General features: G+C 34.2%; 1 protein-coding gene and 1 long non-coding RNA gene across 2 annotated transcripts in view; one reads left to right on the forward strand and one right to left on the reverse strand.

Moving 5' to 3' along the window:
* Positions 1-20,400, reverse strand: part of DNAH12 (dynein axonemal heavy chain 12) — a 195,435-nt gene that overhangs the window by 150,924 nt on the left and 24,111 nt on the right. The window contains exons 12-17 of the mRNA XM_074313144.1: positions 17,836-18,014; positions 14,559-14,694; positions 5,011-5,136; positions 3,953-4,087; positions 3,423-3,616; positions 2,646-2,889 (exon numbers count right to left, since the gene is read on the reverse strand). Of these exons, the coding sequence (XP_074169245.1) occupies positions 2,646-2,889; positions 3,423-3,616; positions 3,953-4,087; positions 5,011-5,136; positions 14,559-14,694; positions 17,836-18,014 (1,014 nt within the window). The remainder of the gene's footprint in view (positions 1-2,645; positions 2,890-3,422; positions 3,617-3,952; positions 4,088-5,010; positions 5,137-14,558; positions 14,695-17,835; positions 18,015-20,400) is intronic.
* LOC141567235 (uncharacterized) lies at positions 11,730-15,561 on the forward strand. Its single transcript, XR_012489716.1, has 2 exons — positions 11,730-12,006; positions 13,125-15,561. It is a non-coding gene; the product is annotated as an uncharacterized LOC141567235 (long non-coding RNA).

The raw sequence follows: 20,400 nt of genomic DNA on the forward strand, positions 1-20,400 counted from the left end.
AGATAGGAAACTAAAAATGGAGACAGGTAAAAAACAACCTGGTAAAAAAGAACCAGTCAGAAATAAAAAATACAATAACAGAAATGAAGAATACATTACAGGGAATCAACAGTATATTAGATGAAGCAGACAATCAAATTAGTGATTTAGAAGATAAGGTAGTAGACAATACCCAATCAGAAAAAAGAATCCAAAAAATGAGGAGAGTTTACGGGGCTTCTGTGAAACCATCAGGCATAATAACATTCACATCATAGAGATACCAGAAGGAGAAGAGAGAGAGCAAGAAATTGAAAACTGCTTGAAGAAATAATGATAGAAAATCTGGCAGAAAAAAAAAGGTGTAGAAGCACAGAGAGTCCCAAACAAGATGAACCCAAAGAGGCCCACACGAAGATACACTGTTAATTAAAATGCCAAAGGTTAAAGACAAAGAGAAAAATCTTAAAAGAAGCAAAAGAAAAACAGCCAGTTACCTACAAGGGAGCTGCCATTAGACTGTCAGCTGATTTCTCAACAGAAACTTTGCAGGCCAGAAAGGATTGACAGGAAATATTCAACGTGATGAAAAGCAAAGACCTATAGCCCAAATTACTCTACTCAGCAAAGCTATCACTTAGAATCGAAGGACAGATAAAAAGCTTCCCAGACAAGAAAAAGCTAAAAGAGTTCATCACAACCGAACCAGCATTACAAGAAATGTTATGGGGTGGGGGGGAGTGGCCGGATGGCTCAGTTGGTTAGAATGCGAGCTCTCAACAACCGGGTTGCCTGTTCGATTCCCACATGGACCAGTGAGCTGTGCCCTGCACAACTAGATTGAAGACAATGAGCTGCTGCAGAGCTTCCAGAGGGGCGGACGGATGGCTCAGTTGGTTAGAATGCGAGCTCTCAACAACAAGGTTGCGGTTCAATTCCCACATGGGATGGTGGGCTGCGCCCCCTGCAACTAAAGATTGAAAATGGTGACTGGACTTGGAGCTGAGCTGCGCCCTCCACAACTAGATTGAAGGACAACGACTTGGAGCTGATGGGCCCTGGAGAAACACACTGTTCCCCAATATTCCCCCAATAAAATTTATTAAAGAAAAAACAAGAATCAAGTCCAAAGTCCAAGCATTTAAAATAAATAATTTAAAAAATGTTAAGGGGACTCCTTTAAGAAGTAGTAGGAAAAAAAGATAAAAAATATGAATAATGCAATACCCTTGCATAAGCTGCCTACAAGACACTCATGTTAGATTGAAAGACACACACAGACTGAAAATAAAGGGATACAAAAAGGTATTTTGTGAAAATGGGAATAAAAAAAAAAAAAAGCTGGGGTAGCAACTTATACCAGACATAATAGACTTTAAAACAAAGGCTATAACAAGAGACAGAAGAACCCAACAATTCCACTTCTGGGTATTTATCCAAAGAAATTCAAAATAATACATGAGGGGACAGGTATAGCCGTATGTTCATTACAGCATTATTTACAATGGTCAAGATATGGAGGCAACCTGGGTGTGCATCAATGGATGAACGGATAAAGAAGAGGTGGTACATGTATACAATAGAATACTACTCAGCCATTTAAAAAAATTAAATTCTGCCATCTGTAACAATGGGGACAGACCATGAGAGATTAGTCTAAGTGAAATAACTCAGAGAAAGACAAATACCATATGATTTCACTTACATGTGGAATCTAAGAAGCAAAATAAACAAGCAAACAAAACAGAAACTCAGATTCAGAAAACATTTTCATGGTTGCCAGATGGAAGGGGAGTTTGAGGGATGCGTGAAAAAGTGGGAGGGATTCAGAACTACAAATTGGTACTTATAAAATAGTCATGGGGATGTAAAGTATCGCATAAGGAATATAGTTAAAAATACTGTAATAACTATGGTGTCAGATGGGTACTAGATTTATCAGGGTGATCACTTCGTGAGTTATATAAATGTCTAATCATTATGTTGTATACCTGAAATTAATATAATATTGTATGTCAATTATAATTGAAAAATAAAAAATTATTAAATGAAAAGAAAAATCAGACTGCTCATGGAATTTCAGACTGCTTGACACAGACAGAACAATGCTCAAAATCCCATCACAGAGTTTGTACTTCGAGCATGTTGACAGTGGTGGAAACTTGGCACTACCATTAGAACCAGTGTCCCTACTGCCTTGGGAAGTTGGATGCAATACTAACTGTCACAAAAACTGTTATTATCCTCTCTTTATAAACGAGGTGACTGAGGCACAAGAGGCTATATATCTTGCCCAAGATATGCCACTACCAAGCACAGAACTGTGATATAAACCTAGGTAGTGTGACTCCAAAAGTTTCTCAACTGTTACCCTGTGCTGCTGCTCTTAGTACAAGCTAATTGGTCTGTCTTCGTTATTTTTTCACCCTCTTTATAGCATTGTAGCTAGTCAGTATAGTCTATTATTTTGTCAAGAGATGTTCTATGAAGAAATTGATTTCGATCACATCATCAGGAAAGAATGAAGCACAAATTGAGTAACAGACCAAGTGTTCTGGATTCAACGATGGTCTTGCTTCCAAATCTCTCTGTTTCTCTTCATTGGCACTTGATGATGTGAATAGTTCTATCAGGGTTTTCTAAAATATCATTAACTGTGTTTATACCTTAAAAATTTTTATCTGCTCCATTACTGTAGAGCACATAGTAATAGTAGGATTATCTTTCGGTTGTTCTTCAATTTTCTCTTCTCCCAGAGATCGTCTTTTTGCTGCCTTTCTTTGTTCTTGCATTTCCTTCTTTTGCTTCATTTGGAAAAATTTCAGTGTCTTAAAAATCTCTCGGGAAAATTCATCTACATCAGCTTCCATGCTTTCTCCATTAAGGTCCAAAAACCCTCCATCCATCCACCTAAATTGTGAAAAAAAATAATTAAACTCAGAGACTCTGGAATTTAAAGGGGCTTTAGAGATTCTTTAGGCTAGGTCTCTCATTTTACAAGAGAAACAATTGAGAGCAAGAGTAGTTAAAATCACATTGATAGAGCAGATAGTAGAGAGACAAGATTAAAACAATCATTTCAACTATGTTGCATGGCTAAAAATATGCATCAGACTGTAAATGGATGACTAACAGTACCCAAACAAAATGCAGATTTGACTCCATATTTTTTATGTGAACATTAGTCAGATTAATTAATTACATAAAAAATGAATCAACTCTGAAAAACCCAAGTGATACTTTTAGGTACTATATTACTAAGCTGAGGTGATACCTTAGAAATACTTGATGCTTCTCCTTATATGCTACTGGGTTCTCTTTCAAATGAGCAGATAAGTCCTACTTTAAACACTTAGCCAACAACACCAAAAAAACCAATATACATTCATTTTAGAATCTTTTCACATCATCTGCTTAATTTTTATTACATTACCAAAAATTACCGTTTTTCTGTTCGTTGCCACTTCAAAACTAAATTAAAAAACTTTTGATAGGGCTCAATGGTAACTTTTAATTTATCCAGTTCAGGATATTTTGTCAATTCCCATTTGAAAAGTTCCTCTTCTTTATTAATAAATTGAACTGCTTCTTCAGATTCTTGAATACGTTTCTGTAGTTGTCTTACATCGGTGACATACTGAAAGCAAGTAATTTCTTATCTCAAAAAATATCCAAGTAATGTCATAAAAATAAGATTACATGATACTGCATTGGCTATGTCCTTGCATTTATATAACAACTTTAAATATCAGCTTCACAACATTACTATGATAGAGAGCAAAACAGTATGACTATATCTTAGAAAATTAAGTCACACAAAAAATCACATAAATAGTACCAGTTCCAGGCCTAAGAGTCAGGCCCCTGTTTGCCATAGTAAGCACATGTTTTTCTATATTTTTAAATGTATGTAAACATGCCCTATGTTAATCTGTGAGCCAGCCATAACTACTGTCTTACATATTTATCAGACCTGATGCATGTGGTCCAGTTCTGCAAATTCTGTAAATTCTTCCATGCGGCGTGATTCCTTTTCTATTTCCAAGATTAGTTTCTCTCTCTTGACTATGAGCTCATTTTCTTTTTTATGTTTAGCATTTTCAATGAGCTTTTAAAAAGACAATATAATCATGTTAATTATTTTGTAACAAAGGAGTTATCAAATCAGAAATCTGAATGCTTTGTATAGTAATGAAAACCATTACAGAAGTAAAAATGAGTGCAAAAAAAGAACATTGACTGACACTAAAATGCAAAAACTAGTAAACTACACAAACAATTTTTCCTAGATCTCCAAAGTGACTGTAACAACTTTTATTTATTAATCAGATACTTTAACAGATTCTGAGATAATAACAAAAGCTACCATTTATTGAGCAAGTGCTATGTATCAAGAACTATTAAACACCTTACCTACATTTCAGAGATGAAGAAATTTAGGCTTATATAGGTCAAGAGGCATGTCCAATGTCATAAAATCATAAAAGTCAAAATTTGGATTACAACTTTGGTTTATCTGACTTAAGTCCATGCTTTAAACTACTATACCATTTTAGTTCCAAATTTAGGAGAAACTGGTTTACATTAGGACTTTTTCAAAACCTAAACTAAGTCTGATACAAAATCCTGATTCTGCTACTTCTTATCTCTGTGATATTGGGCAAGTTATTTCATTTCTCTGAGACATTTTTCTCATCTATAAAATGGGAAAAATAAGACTACCTGGGATTTTTGTATTAAATGATTTAATAAATGGAAAACAGTTAGTGCAGTGCTTACTATTATTATTATCATCAACTTATATAATAGTTCTAACTTCTTTAACTTTAGTCCCACTTCTTACTGGATCCTGTGCGTTAAGCCTAACACCCTGTCTTAAACCTGCAGGACCATAAATGTTGCTAGCCCCAAACTCATATTGACACAGTTACTTTTTAAAGATAGATGGCAAGTATGCATGAAAATTAAATAAACAGTGTGCTTAAAATGTCAATGTCAGAATATAAAATTCATGCTTAAAAATACATTTACCTCATCATTTTCATCAAAGATGGGATTAATTTTCCAAGGCCACATAAGGACAGTTGAATTTAAAATTAAATCTTCTTGAGGAAATAGAAATACATCTAAAAAGTAACTCATTCGGCGTTTGGATTCCTACAAAAGAAACTCTATATATAATACACCATATACGAAGTCTAAGGCAATATGAAACAGAGAGCCAATAACAATTTCTAATACTCTTTCAAATTTCAATTTGACTCAGATTATTAACTGATAATTCATATCACCCTAATCACATGGGTATTTCAGTAACTCTAGGATTTTTTATTTGCCTTCATACCACACAACTGTAAATTTCTATACTGAAAATAAAGCTTTTAAAAAGTTTTTACTTGCAACTGATTTAACATAAAGGCACTCTTGGTCGTCCTTGTATATATGACTGAAAAAGGTAATCAAATATGCAGCTTTTGTTCAAGAAGATTTTACTTTCGATTTTAAAGGATTTTATATTTTTTATTCTTATTTTGAATCTTTGATGACAAAGATTTTAGCATCTTTAATTTTGTTTTGCATCTTAAATGACGTTACCACCTTTTTACCTACCATTAATATACAGCAATTGTCCAGAAAGACTGTAGGGGTGAATGGCAAAGGAAAAAAAACTTGGAAGTCCATTAGTTTTACCTGAGTAGAGAAGTTGAATATCTTTACCTTCTATAGTATTCATTGATCCATATGCAGTGCTGTAATTTTTAAGAACTGAAATAGAGACTCAAAGGCTAATTTAAGGTTTTTGGTTTGAGATATAATGATGTATAGGTATATAATATATATATATTATATATATATATGTGCAAAATATATGTATTATATTGCATGTAGAGATATAACCTTAATAAAAAGTCACTCATGTAATTAATTGTATTAATAAAGGAAAAAGGAAAAAAAGTGTTTGATCATCTCAATAAATGAAGAAAAGTATTTGACAAAATTCAACATCCATTCATAATATTTAAAAAAAAATACTTAATAGAAGAGAACTTAGTAATCTAATAAAGGTATCTATTTAAAAAACCTACAGGAAATGTCATACGTAATCGTGAAATCTTAAAAGCTCTCCCTTTGAAGTTGGGATCAAGATGACTGCTATTCAACATTGTACTAGAAGTCCTAACCAGTCCATCAGCAAAGAAAATAAAAGTTTTGGAAATGTATGTCTGATGAGGACAAAACCAAACTCTTATTATTTGCAAGTTATATAATTGTATATGTAGACATTCCAAAAGAATCTTCAGATAAACTTTTAAAACATAAAAGATAAATAAATAATATATAAAAATTTTAAAGGAAAAATTTTTAGTTAAAATGTCCACACTACCTAAGGCAATATATAGATTCAATGCAATCCCTATCAAACTATCAATGACATTTTTCACAGAACTGAAACAAATAGTCCTAAAATTTACATGGAACCATAAAAGACCCCGAGTACCCACGGCAATCTTGAGAAATAAGAACAAAGTGGGATGTATCACACTACCTGACATCAAATCATACAAGTCTATAGCAATAAAAACAGCATGGTATTGACATAAAAACAGATGCATAGATCAATGGAACAGAAGAGAGAGCCCAGAAATAAATCCAGGCCTATATGGTCATTTAATCTATGACAATGGAAGCAAGAATTTACATTGGGGTAAAGACAGTCTATTTAATAATGGTGCTGGGGAAACTGGACAGATACATGCAAAAAAATTATACTGGACCACCTACTTACGCCATATACAAGAATAAATTCAAAGTTGATTAAAGACTTAAATGTGTTACCCGAAATCATAAAACTCCTAGAAGAAAACATAGAGTGTAAATTCACAGACACTACCCTTAGTAACATTTTTACTGATATATCCATTCGGGCAAGGGAAGCAAAAGAAAAAATAAATATGTGAAACTGCATCAAACTAAAAAGTTTTTTCATAGCAAAGGAAACCATCAATAAAACAAAAAGGCATCCTATTAAATGGGAGAAGATATTTGCCAATGATACATCTGATAAAGAGTTAATATCCAAAATTTAATTAAAAAAAAACTTATATAACTCAACACCAAAAAACAAACAAAAAAATGGGCAGAAGACATGAAGAGACATTTCTCTAAAGAGGACATACAGATGGCCGACAGACATATGAAAAAATGCTCAATGTCACTAATCATTAGAGAAATGCAAATTAAAACCACAATGAGATACCACCTCACTCTGGTCAGAATGGCTATCACCAATAAATCAACAAACAACAGGTGCTGGCAGGATGTGGAGAAAGGGAACCCTCATGTACTGTTGGTAGAAATGCAGGTTGGTGCAGCCAATATGGAAAAAGTATGGAGGTACCTCAAAAAAGTGAAAATGGAACTACCTTGTGGAACTACCAGCAATTCCACTCCTGGGTATCTATCTAAAGGAATCCAAAACAGTAATTCAAAAAAATATATACACCCCTATGTTTATTGCAGCTCTATTCACAATAGCCACGAGATGGAAACAACCAAAATGCCCATCAATCGACGATTGGATAAAGAAACTGTGGTACATTTATACAATGGAGAATTACTTGACCATAAAAAAGAATGAAATCTTACCATTTGCAACAACATGATGGACCTAGAGAATATTATGCTAAGTGAAATAAATCAGACTGAGAAAGACAAATACTATATGATCTCACTTATACGTGGAATCTAAAGAACAGAATAAATGAGCAAACAAAACAGAAATAGACTCAGAGATACAGAGAGAAAACTGATGGTTGCTAGATGGGGGGCATGGGGGAGAAGGTGAAGGGATTAGAAAGTGCAAATTAGTAGTCACAATATAGTCACAGGGATATGAAATACAGTATGGAGAATATAATCAATAATGTTGTAAAGATTATGTAGGGTGCCAGATGGGCACTGGAGTTACCAGTGGGATCACTTTATAGACTGTGTAGATGTCTGACCAATGTGCTATACATCTGAAGCTGAAGTAGAATAATATTGAATGTCAACTATAATTTTATATATATACATATATATGTATATGTGTGTGTATATATATATATATATATATATATATATATATATATAAATTCCCCCCCCACAGGATGTGGGGTACAGCATAGGGAAGATAGTTATTGGTATTGTAACAGCTATATACAATGTTAGAGAGGTAGTAGATTGGGGGGTGTTACCATTTTGTAAGGGGTGTAAATGTCTAACTATTACATTGCTTTGTACACCTGAAACTAATAAAAAAATAAAAAATAAAAATTTTAATTAAGAAAAAATTTAGAGATTGATATAAATTTTATATAAAACAAGTTTTATATTATATTATAGCCCAAACTATAAAATAAATATCCATGAGTCCATACTGGCATAAATAAATGACTGAATAAATTAGTGAGTGTGGGGGAGAAGAGACAAATCTCCCATGCAGAAGAATTCCAAATAAGTGACGTAGGTACTCCATTCTAAGGGAGGAGAACATAACTCCCCAATTCTTAAGTGTGGGAAGCATGTAGTGACTTCTTTCCAAAGAGGACAGTATAGAAAGGGGGAGAAAAAGAGTGGAGAGATCGATAAACACTACTTCAGCCTGGTGATCAAGGTCAACATCAATTATGGTAAGTCATGTTGATAATACGCACCCTTAATATCATGTGATGGAAAATGCACTTTACTTTTGTGATCCTTCTCCCAAAACTCTACCCCAGTCTAATCATGAGAATAACATCAGATAAATTCCAACTTCTCAAAACTTACAAGGTCATCAAAAACAAGGAAAGTCTGAGAAACTGTCAGAGACAAGAGGAGCCTAAGGAGACAAGATAACTAGATATAATGTGATATCTTAGATAAGTTCCTAGAATAGAAAAAGGACATTAAGTAAAAACTAAGGAAATCTGAATAAGCTGTGGAATTTAGTTAATAATGTATCAATATTGGTTACTTAATTGTAACAAATGTTCCATACTAATGTAAGATGTTAATGAGAAAGGAGTGTGTGTATGGATGTGCACATAATATGGGAACTCTCTGTACTATCTGCTCAATTTTTCTGTAAATCTAAAACTGTTCAAAAAAATAAAGTCTATTAATTATATAAATTAATTGTATTTCTGTATTCAAGTAACAAAAAGATTAAAAAGTTTAAACTATAATTTAATATAACATTAAAAGATATTAAGTACCTGAAAATATATCTAACAAAAGATGTGCAAAACCTCTACAGAGAAAATTATAAAATATTAACAGATATTAAAGAAGAGGTGAATAAGTGTTTATCATGAATTGGAAAACTCTATATTGTACATGTGCTCATTCTCTCCATTTTTTAATGCACTTCTAATCAAAATCCCAACAGATTTTTGTGGGATGTGAAAAACTGATTCTAAAATTTATGTAAGAAAGAGGCAAATTCTCTAAGCTTATTATCAATTTGATGCAATCCCAATCAAAATCCCAAAAAGTTATTTTATGGAATATGATAAACTAAGCCTAAAATTTGTATGAAAATGCTAAAGGGCCAAGAACAAGAAAGAAACTTGATAGAGTCAGAGGACATGCTCTACCAGATATCAATTTATTATTGTTATTATATTTAACCTGTTCTAATTAAGTCAGTGTGTTATTGATACAAGGATAGATAAAAAGGCCAATGGAACAGAATAGAATGCTTTAAAACAGATCCGCACATATATGGACACTTGATATTTGATAAAGGTGGCATTGCAGAGCAGTGGGGAAAAGGGTAGTCTCTTCAATAAATACATAAGTGCTTATATATATGGAAAAATAATTAAATTGGACCTCACACCGTTCACAAAAACAAAATTCCAGAAGAACTGAAAACCTAAGCCTGAAAGGCAAAACTAAACAGCTTTCTAGGAAAGGATACAAAAAAAAAAGCTTGATGACCCTGTGTAGGAACAATTTTCTTAAACAAGATACTAGCTATAAAATAAAAGATTGCTCTACTTGACTGCATTTAAATTAAGAACTTACAATAGCCAAGATATGGAGTCAACCAAGTATCCATCAACAGATGAACGGATAAAGAAATTATTACATATATATATATATATATATATATATATATATATATATATATAATGGAATATTAATCAGTCATAAAAAAGAATGAAATCTTGCCATCTGCAACAACATGGATGAACTTAGAGGGTATTATGCTAAGTGAAATAAGTTAGACACAGAAAGACAAATACTACATGATTTCACTTATATGTGGAATCTGAAAAATAAAATAAATGGACAAACAAAACAGCAACAAATTCATTGAAACAGAGAGAACATTTTGACAGTTGCCAGATGGGAGGGATGTTGGGGACATGGGTGAAAAAGGGGAAGGGATTAAGAAGTACAAATTGGTAGTTATGAAAGTCATGGAGATGTAAAGTACAGAATAGGGAATATCGTTAATAATATTGTAATAACTATGTATGGTGTCAGATGGGCACTAGATTTATCAAGGTGATCACTTCATAAATTATATAAATGTTTAATCATGCTGTACACCTGAAACTAACATAATATTGTATGTCAAATGTAATTGAAAAATAAAAAATTATTTAAAAATAAATAAAATTAGTAACTTCTATTCATCAAAAACACCAGTAAAAAGTTAAATTACAGGGTTAAGAAGGGATACTTATCAATAACATATTCAAAACTATTACGCTAAATTATATACTTAAAATGGTTAAGATGTTAACTTTTGTTATATTTTACCTGCTATGGATTTTTTTTTTTTAATCTATTACAAATAAACAGGAAAAAGACATAATGATTGAAAAGAAAAGTGGGCAAAAGACATGTACTGGCAGTTCACAGAAGAACATTAAATGATCAATAAGCATATGAAAAGTGTTCAAATTCACCTGTTTACAGGAAAATGTAAATTAAAAATACAGTGACCACCATCCAACAAAGTGGCAAAATGTTCAATATCTCACAATAGGAAATATGAGTAAAGATGTAAAATAATAGGACTGTTATACACTGCTGATAGGAGTATAAAATTGGAAAGAGTTTTGCCTTAGCTAGTAAGGTTGAAAATAAATGTATCTTATAACACCTGAAGACACACATGAACATACGCACCAGGATACATGTACAGAAATGTTCCCAGCAGCATTGCTATTAATAGCAAAATAGAAACAACCCAAATTTCAGAACAAAAAATTAAAATAATAAATATTGTATAGTTACAGAATATGGATTACTAGACAGCAATGAAAATAAAGTTAAGGAACAACATTACTAACATAATGTTGACAAGATACAAAAGAAAAGAAACAGTATGATTCTATTTATATAATAATCAAAATGAGACAAAAAGTTAGCTATACTGATTAGGAATGCATATTTAGATAACAAAACTATAAAGAAGAGCAAGGAAGTGATTAAAAGTCAGGACAGTGTTCACATCCAGAAAAAGACAGATTGTGATGGGCTTCTGGGGCATTGGTTAGGTTCTATTTCTTTCCCTGGGTGATAATTAATGGGTGTTTATAACATTTTAAATTGTACAATTTATTTTTATGCAATGTTTGTATATGTTATCTTTCACATTTTTAAACAAAAAATTAGAGTACAATATAGTGAATAGGTATATAGTCGTGCTGGAGAAGGCATATGTATAATACTAAATGGAGAAACAATAAAAGAAAAAAAAATTTTAATCTATGTTGTTTAAGGATGCACATGTAGTTTGTGGAACTTAAGGAAAAAATATATATGATCACTGTAGAAACCAAGGGGAAACCTCTAGGGGAGAGAAGGAGATAGTAGTTCCGATCAGAAAGTCACATGCAAATGACGTCATAGGAATGGCGGCAGCGAGGTGGGCTTCTTGAGTTCTCCTCCGGAGCTTACCACAAACTGAACGTCTACCACCCAGCAAAGGACTCTGCTCATCACACAGAACAGCTAAGAGACTCCTACAAGGATTACTTGAAGGTAGGCAAATTGGGGCGAGCAGGGGAAGAGAGAAGGGAGCCAGGGGAAGAGGGAAGAAAGCGGAGTGGAGCTTCGGCCTACATCTGCAGCCACGGAGACGCAGGGAGTCCCAGGACAGAACAGACCACAAGAGCCAGGAGGTGGGCTCTTTCCCTGCGTCCCACAGCTGATCTCACCTGCCAAGAGAGCAGCGTTTGAGGCAGTAACCTCAGCTGAGACCTCCAGTTGGGCCCTAGGTCGGACAAAGGACATAAACTCCATACCTGGGCCCCTCCCCCCACTCTCCCAATCCTATCCCCACCCTTCCAGAGACTCAAGCTGGCCCTGAACTGAGTAAGTGTCAGATTACAGAGGAGCTGCAGCGCTCAGGATCTGGGAAGACCTGACTTGCAGCTCTGACCCAGGGAAGAGGCTGGGAAGAGTGTGGCACTGCTAGGCTGGGAGAGAGAGGACCCCTCCAGCCCCAGCCCCCACCCTTTCTGGCCTGCGGGAAGAGTGTGGCACTACTGGGCTGGGAGAGAGAGGACTCCTCCATCCCCCGCCCCCACCCTTTCTGGCCTGCCTAGGGCAGGGCAAGTACAACTGGGGAGACACTCCCAGGGATCAGCAGTAGGCAGCAAATGCAGCTCTGGGCTATCAGCAGCTCAGAAATCTCCCGACACACACACACACACACACACACACACACACACACACACACACACACACGGAAGAAGTGCCCTAAGACTCAGGAGACCTGGGCACAGGGCTGGTGGTGCTACTCTCAGTTGCGCATATGTGCAGGCAAGAGCAGAAACTGCACTGAGTTTGTAAAAACTACCATCCAGACTCATCTAGAACTGCAGTGCCAGGGTCACTGGGCACCAGGTGACCGGCTCTGCCTACACAAAATGCAGAGGACTCTGTACAGCAGAGGACAACCTGGTGATTACTTGGTGGGTTTAAGCCAAGACTGGAGCTGCTTTTTTTGTTTTGTTTTGTTTTTGTATTTTTGATATTTTTGCCTGTGTTGAGTGTGGGTTATCGGTTGTTTTTACATGTGAACGTATTTGGTTTTTTCTTTGTTTGTTGTTGTTGAGCTTGGTGATTTGCTCTGTTCTGAAATTGCCTTACACCAGGGCCCAACTCAAGAGATTCAACACACCCAGAGGCAAACTCCAGACCAAACCAGAGTACTACCGGGTTTGACCTACAAGTGACACACCCAGAGGGAATTCTCTACAGGCACCGGAGCCCATAGGGGCCAAGCCTCATTTGAGCGATCAACCCTCACACAGCAGATCATCCATTGTGGGCAGAGCCAAGTCTCACAACTAGTCAGCCTAGGAGTCAATCCCACCTACTGACAAGCCAAAAGCAATTAAAGCTCAGCTTTAACAGGACAATACACACAACACAAAAGTCACCTTTGGAGCACACGCACAGGAGAATAGGGAAGTGGTGCAAGTCAAATATAAAGGACACATACTACATAAGATAACCCAGCAAAAACCAAGAACCCTAGGGGATCTACCTAATACATCGAAGCAAACACAGAGAGGCAGCCAGAATGGGGAAACAAAGAAACATGTCCCAAATAAAAGAACAGAAGAAACCTCCAAAATTGGAACCAAATGAAATAGAGGTAACCAACCTATCAGAGACAGAGTTCAGAATACTGATGGTAAGAATGTTTAAGGAGCTTAGAGACGACATAAAGAAGGATACAGAAATCATAATGAACAGCCAGTTAGAACTAAAAAATACAGTTACTGAAATAAAGAACACACTTGAAGGAATTACCAGCAAGAAAAATGAGGCAGAGGATCATCGAGTCAGCGACTTAGAAGACAAGTTAGCAGAGGTCACCCAAACGGAACAAAAAGAAAAAAGAATTAAAAACAATGAAGGTGGTTTAAGAGACCTCTGGGATAACACCAGACGCAACAACATGCGCATCATAGGAATACCAGAAGGTGAAGAGAGGGAGCAAGGGATCGAGAACATATTTGAAGTAATAATGTCTGAAAACTTCCCTAACCTGGTGAAGAAAACCAACATACAAGCCCAGAAAGTGCAGAGAGTTCCAACCAGGATAAACCCAATCAGGTCCACACCAAGACACATTATAGTTAAAATGGCAAAGGTTAAAGACAAAGAGAGAATCCTAAAAGCAGCAAGAAAAAGACAGCGGGTTACATATAAGGGAACTCCTATAAGATTATCAAATGACTTTTCTAGAGAAACATTGCAGGCCAGGAGGGAGTGGCAGGAGATACTCAAAGTGATGGAAAACAAAGGCCTACAACCTAGATTGCTTTATCCAGCCAGGCTATCACTTAAAATTGAAAGAGAGATAAAAAGCTTCCCAGAAAAGAAGCTAAAGAAATTTATTACCAGAATGTCACATGCAGAGTACTTCTGGATGCTGGCAATATCATATTTCTTTACCTGGGTGGTGGCAATATAGGTGCTTACATTATTAACTATTTGTTTAACTACATGTTTTATACATTCATATGTTTCTCATATTTCACAATTAAAAAACTTAAAATACATAAACTAAAAGATACCTTGATCCTTAAAACCAAGTCTTGAATTCCTATTGTCCGGGCTTTTTCCACATAAGATATCAGATCCATCATCTCTTCTGTTGTCTGAGGGACTTTTAATGCATGCTCTTTAATTGCTTCAAATTCACTGCAAATACTGACATAATACTTTGCTTTACTATAGTTATGGTAATTAATGCTGTACCATACTCAATAAGTGTGTTATTATGATTACTATAAAATAGGAACTGTGATATCCTTAAAATAATTGGTTAATTCACTAAGATATGTTAAAATATTTAAGCATAACATCTGATATAACTCAGCATACATCATACATCTATAAAATTAAGGTAATATTTTCATGTAAAAATTATGGTACATTTATTTTTTTTCCTGATCTCTTCAACTCTCTTGAATATCCAAATAAGCAGTGTAACATAGAATATACGCTGGATCAGGTAGCCCTAAATCCAAGTCCTGCCTCAGCTGTTACTAGCTTTGTGAACTTAAGCAAATCTTTGAGTTTAGTTTCCATACCTGTAAAGTAAAATTATTAACATTCATCTTGGCAGATTGTTGTAATACAATAATGAATGTAAAAGAGGCAAATACATAGCACAGCACACTATCATTTACTGGTAACTATAATTGTTAGTATAATCATTAGTTATTATTAGTGCCTCTTGTGAATAATGGCAGTATAGCCGGTAAAAAGATCAAACCTCTGTACACATTTTTTAAAGTCTACAATTCTCTTAGAGTATCTTATATATATAAGTATAAACATCCTATAGCCATCCTTCAACTAAATATACACTCTATAGAACTTATTCCTTGTGCTTTGCAATATCTGTATTGTCATGCCGATATCAGAAAAACCTCGTGCAAAAACAAAGTATAAATGAGGTAAGTGGTTTTAAAAATAAATTTAGTTCATGTAGGTATTTTATTTCTATTGTGTGGTAATTATACCTTGTCATTCATTCATTTAATAAATAATTGAGTATCTACAATACGCTAAGCAAAGTTCTAAGCAATGGAGATATGGCAGCAAACAGATCAAGTGCCTTCCCTTATAAAGCTTACATTCAAGCTGAGAAACAAAAGCACATAAATACATCACACAACGTGAGGTAGTAAAAATGCTATGAAGAAAAATAAAGCAAGGTAAAGTGATAAAGGATGATGGAGTGTAGAGAAAGGGTCATTTTATACAGAATGGCCAAGGAAGGCCTCTTCAGGGAGGTGATATTCAAGGTAAGAAAAGAAAACAGTAAGTCATACAAATATCAGGAAAAAACTTCCAAGAACAAAAAAATAGCAAGGACAAAAGCCTGAGGTAGCAACAAGCTTGGCATATTTTAGGAACGGCAAGCAGGCTAGCATGAATGTCAAGTAGAGGACATAAAATGAAGCTGGAGAGGCAAGCAGGATTCAGATCACGTAGGGTTTGATAGCTAATTCTTGATTATCAAAAATTTAGGAGTATGTATTAACATGGATAATGCAAAAAAGATGAATGATCCTACTGAGGGTGCTTTCTTCTGCTAGAGAAGAATCCGAGTGTCTTGGGGAAAGACTGCAGCAGAAGAAAAGGAGGCAAACAAAATGAGAACATGGCAGCTCAAGCAGATTAAACTGAACTGCGAAGTAAGCAAATTGCTCTTTAAAGATTATTAATTTATTTAATAAATTGTACTTAGTAGCACACATTTCCTCCTTTTCATGTCACTTATCTCAAATATGGAATTTAAATAGGAAGGAATTAAAGAATGCACTAGGTAAACTTTTCAGCTGCTCTTATGTCATGGGTTTATAACAAGATACAATTATTTTGTTGGAATAGAACTTTTCAGAAAAGTCACAGATATAAAAAAATAAATACCAAAAAAAGTAATATTAAACATAAATCACTTTAGAATAACTATGGCATTGTCATTACTCAACAGGATTGTTAGAAATGGATAATCTAATACTTTACCATCTTTGATATCTTTTGTGCAGTATAATTTTGTACAAAGTATGTCTGATAAATACTTGACTTCTGACAGTCATATTTTTTTATTCATTTAAAAATATTGCTGTGATAGGTCCCTTTATTGGGTGCCTATTCTATGCAAAGCATGGTGCTAGATGCATTGCAAATGTTATCTGTGATCCTAACATTAGTTCTTCAAGGAGGGTATTTTTTTCATAGCTGACACAGTACTAAACTGAGGCTCTGTGACAGTAATTTGCCTAGAATTACGAAACTAGTTTGTGGAAGAGCCAGGATTCAAATGCAGGTTTTTCTGATTCCAAAGCACGTAATTTTCTTACATTGCTTCTGGGAAAATAAACACAATAACTAATATTTATTTATTTATTATTTTATAGCTAACATTTATTGAGCACCATGTTCAGGCACTGTTAGGGTGTTTTATACGAGTATATATATATAGATAGATATGTATACATTATATCTATATATATATATCTATATATATATATTAGTTTTAATCTTTACAAAAGTTACAAATTAAGATTCCTTTGGCCAGACAGGTAACAAAAGAGTCAGATGAGTTGAATGATGAGTTGCTTAAGCACTGGGTAAACATACCAGAGGGCACACTCCTTGTCAAAAAGGGAAACTGCTTTTCAACTCTGGTTACCGGTTACCGTGGCAGGCCCAGCCCAGCAAGGCAGGGTTTTCCCAGTATTTCAAGAAAAGTAAGAGATCAGTTGGGGCGGGAGGGGTGTGCGTGTGTGTGTGTGTGTGTGTGTGTGTGTGTAATCTAATGTTAAAATTTGGATAGCATATTGAAAATTTGTTTAACAAAATAAAATGCAGTGTGACACAAGTAAAATACATTGGCAAAACACATTCAGCTAGCATAGCAGACCACAAGTGTATTCAATTTTATAGCCACCCTGCAAAGCATTACTGTCTCCATTTTACAGATGAGAAAAATAAGCCAGGTGACACAACACATAAGTATTGGGGTCAGAAATGATTGCAGATATTCCCAATATTAATGAAATTCTTTAGTCTTTCCATTTTCATGCAACCTGTATCCAAACACTAGTTTATTTCAATTTCTTTTTTTAAAAATCCTGGGTTGCCTCAAAACTAGTTTCAAACAATATTAAACAAAATAGAAACCACACCAACAGGATTACAAAGGAACCTCAGAAGGCAGCTATGGAGAAAAAGTTGTAAGTATTTATACTTTAATCTTTTGTTTTTAAACAATAATTATTAGCAAAATATTTCTTTAGCTCTATAATTCTAAGTTTAGCAACTAATTGTACTTACCATTCATTTTCTTTTCTATGTTTTGAAGCTATATCATTTAATAATATGTTTGCAAAGGCTCTTGCTTTGTTTGTTAGGCCTGTCTTCAAATCTTCACAGTCCAAATGCACCATAGGGTAATGAACCCACTGAGGCAAAAGCATTATTTCTGAAGCAAGATTTAAAAATTTTCCTATAACCTAAAAAAAAAAAAGTTTAGAATTTTTAAATTCATCACTGATTTTATAGTACTGTATTATGGTGAAATTCTTAATTATATAATATGAATGCAAACTCATTTCTTTTGCTAAATGACTAAAATTTTTCCCTTTTTTGCATAAATCTTTGTTTCATCTCTCCTTTCACTAAGGAATTTTTCAATCTACCAGTAAGTATCTAATACAGTGCCATTACAGCATCAATATCTGTACATTCCAGAAGGTGAAATTTCCCTCAGTAACTATAAAAAAAAAAACCTATCCCCAAAGTGAACTCATCTCTGTTTAGAAACAAATTTGTATCATGTGGCAATTTGCGTAGCTGACAAATACTTGCTTGTGTCATTAGTAATGCCTCACTGAAGGTTCTAATTGAATCTTCAGAAAAAGAAATATAAGGAGCTTTTTGGTTTTGGTCACAATAATCCAGGAAAGAAATGTTGTGTTCTGCCACTACCAAAGATCTAAGATATTGAAATGTATACAACTTCTTAATACCCAGACACTGGGATAATTTATTAAAATTAAAGTAGTAAACCTCACAAGTTACACTTCATTTTGTGGAAGTAAAATATACCTACCAACTTTGGGCAACTTTGACTTAATTTCACAATACATCTTTAGGGTTGCCTCTCTACCTTCTTACCCCATCTCCACCCTCCATCAAAAGGCCCATTTCTTTTATTTTTCCTTAAGGAGACTTTCCCTTTATTTCCTTCTCTCTCAAGACTATATTTTTCCATAGTCTCCAGTTTTCAATGTTTAAGGGAGCCAAGGATATTAATTAATTCAAAGACTACACTAAGAGTCTGCTTGGTTCTTGGTAGGAAATATACCAAATAGAGAGTAGATAGAACTTATGGCACTAGAAAAGGGAGGATAGATGTTTTCTTACTCTCAAGTACCATCATCCAGTTTTTCTGCAATGTAACTAACAGATATAGAAAAGAAAATGGGCTGGATCAAAAAAAATATGGCACACTGGAAACAATACAAATGTCCACTACAGTACACAGGATGGCATATTAATACAAGGGAATGTTATGCTGTGATAAACTGATTATATGCAAAATATGGAGGAATTTTACAATGATGAGAAAAAAAAGAATACATATGATATCTTTCATATAAACTTACCATGGATAAAACTAAACTATATTATCTAAGGATGCATATATAGGTGGTAAAACTATAAAGAATAGCAAGAAATATCAGGATAATAATTAACAATAAATAAGGGAGAAGGTTATCATTGGGGAAAGGCAGGTGGGTGGTTTCTGGAGTGCTGCAAAGTTCCAATTATTAATCTAGGTAGCTATTAGGTTATAATTACCTATAAGTCTGCACCTATATGCTTTACATGCTTTTCTGTATTGTGTTATATTTCACAATATATTACACTTTTTAATTGAATATTTTAAACATATAAAAATTGGCAAAATGTACCCATCATCCATCCAGCTTCAACACTTACAAAATCATGGCCAATATTTTTTTCTCTATACCCCTAGCCTCTCTCCTGTCCTATTTTATTTTTACACAAATCCCAAGAATGATATCATTTCATCTACATACATGTAATCGTTCCTAATTTTTTTATTTCCCCCGAATAGGTATATTGACCAAAATTACAGTATATAAACAACTGACAAAAAACTCCAGGACTGGATTAACTGTGCCTAAAAGTAAATTTTTAAACAGTTACATAAACCGTCCAGAAATTATAATAGTCTAGAAAATTTCACAGAAAATACTAGACCTAAGGGAAGAATCACAGAAAAACCCAATGAAACATATGCTTGGCCTAGAGATTTAGAGGTTATAGATAGTACAAGTTATAGCCAAGACCACAAAAAATTTAGCTGTTAGCTCACACATTTACTGTGGCTATTTTCTGCATAGCATTATATTGAAATGTATGGTAAAATATAAATTAAAGAAACTATACCATATCTGGTTTTGTGACAGCAATAATGCATTTATGAATTCATAATATAGTTTTATAAACACATAAAAATGAAATAAGGTAAAAGTATGCATATTAGTAAAGTATATAATCATCTCAATAGATGCAGATGAAGCATTTAGTAAAATTCAACATTCTTTCATGGTAATACAACAAACTAGGAAGAGAAGATACTGTCTTCAACTTGATAAGGAATACCTATGAAAAAAATCTGCAACTAACATTATACTTAGTGATTTACAAAACTAATGCTTTCCCTCTAAGATCTAGAGCAAGATAAAGATATCCACTCTCACCACTTGTACTCAACATTGTACTAGCCAGGGATATTAGGCAAGATAAATATATAAAAGACATCCATATTGAAAAGGAGGAAGAGAATCTCTATTTACAAATAATATA

The sequence above is a fragment of the Rhinolophus sinicus genome, linkage group LG10 (genome assembly GCF_036562045.2).
Source record: "Rhinolophus sinicus isolate RSC01 linkage group LG10, ASM3656204v1, whole genome shotgun sequence".
In the NCBI taxonomy this organism is placed as follows: domain Eukaryota; kingdom Metazoa; phylum Chordata; class Mammalia; order Chiroptera; family Rhinolophidae; genus Rhinolophus; species Rhinolophus sinicus.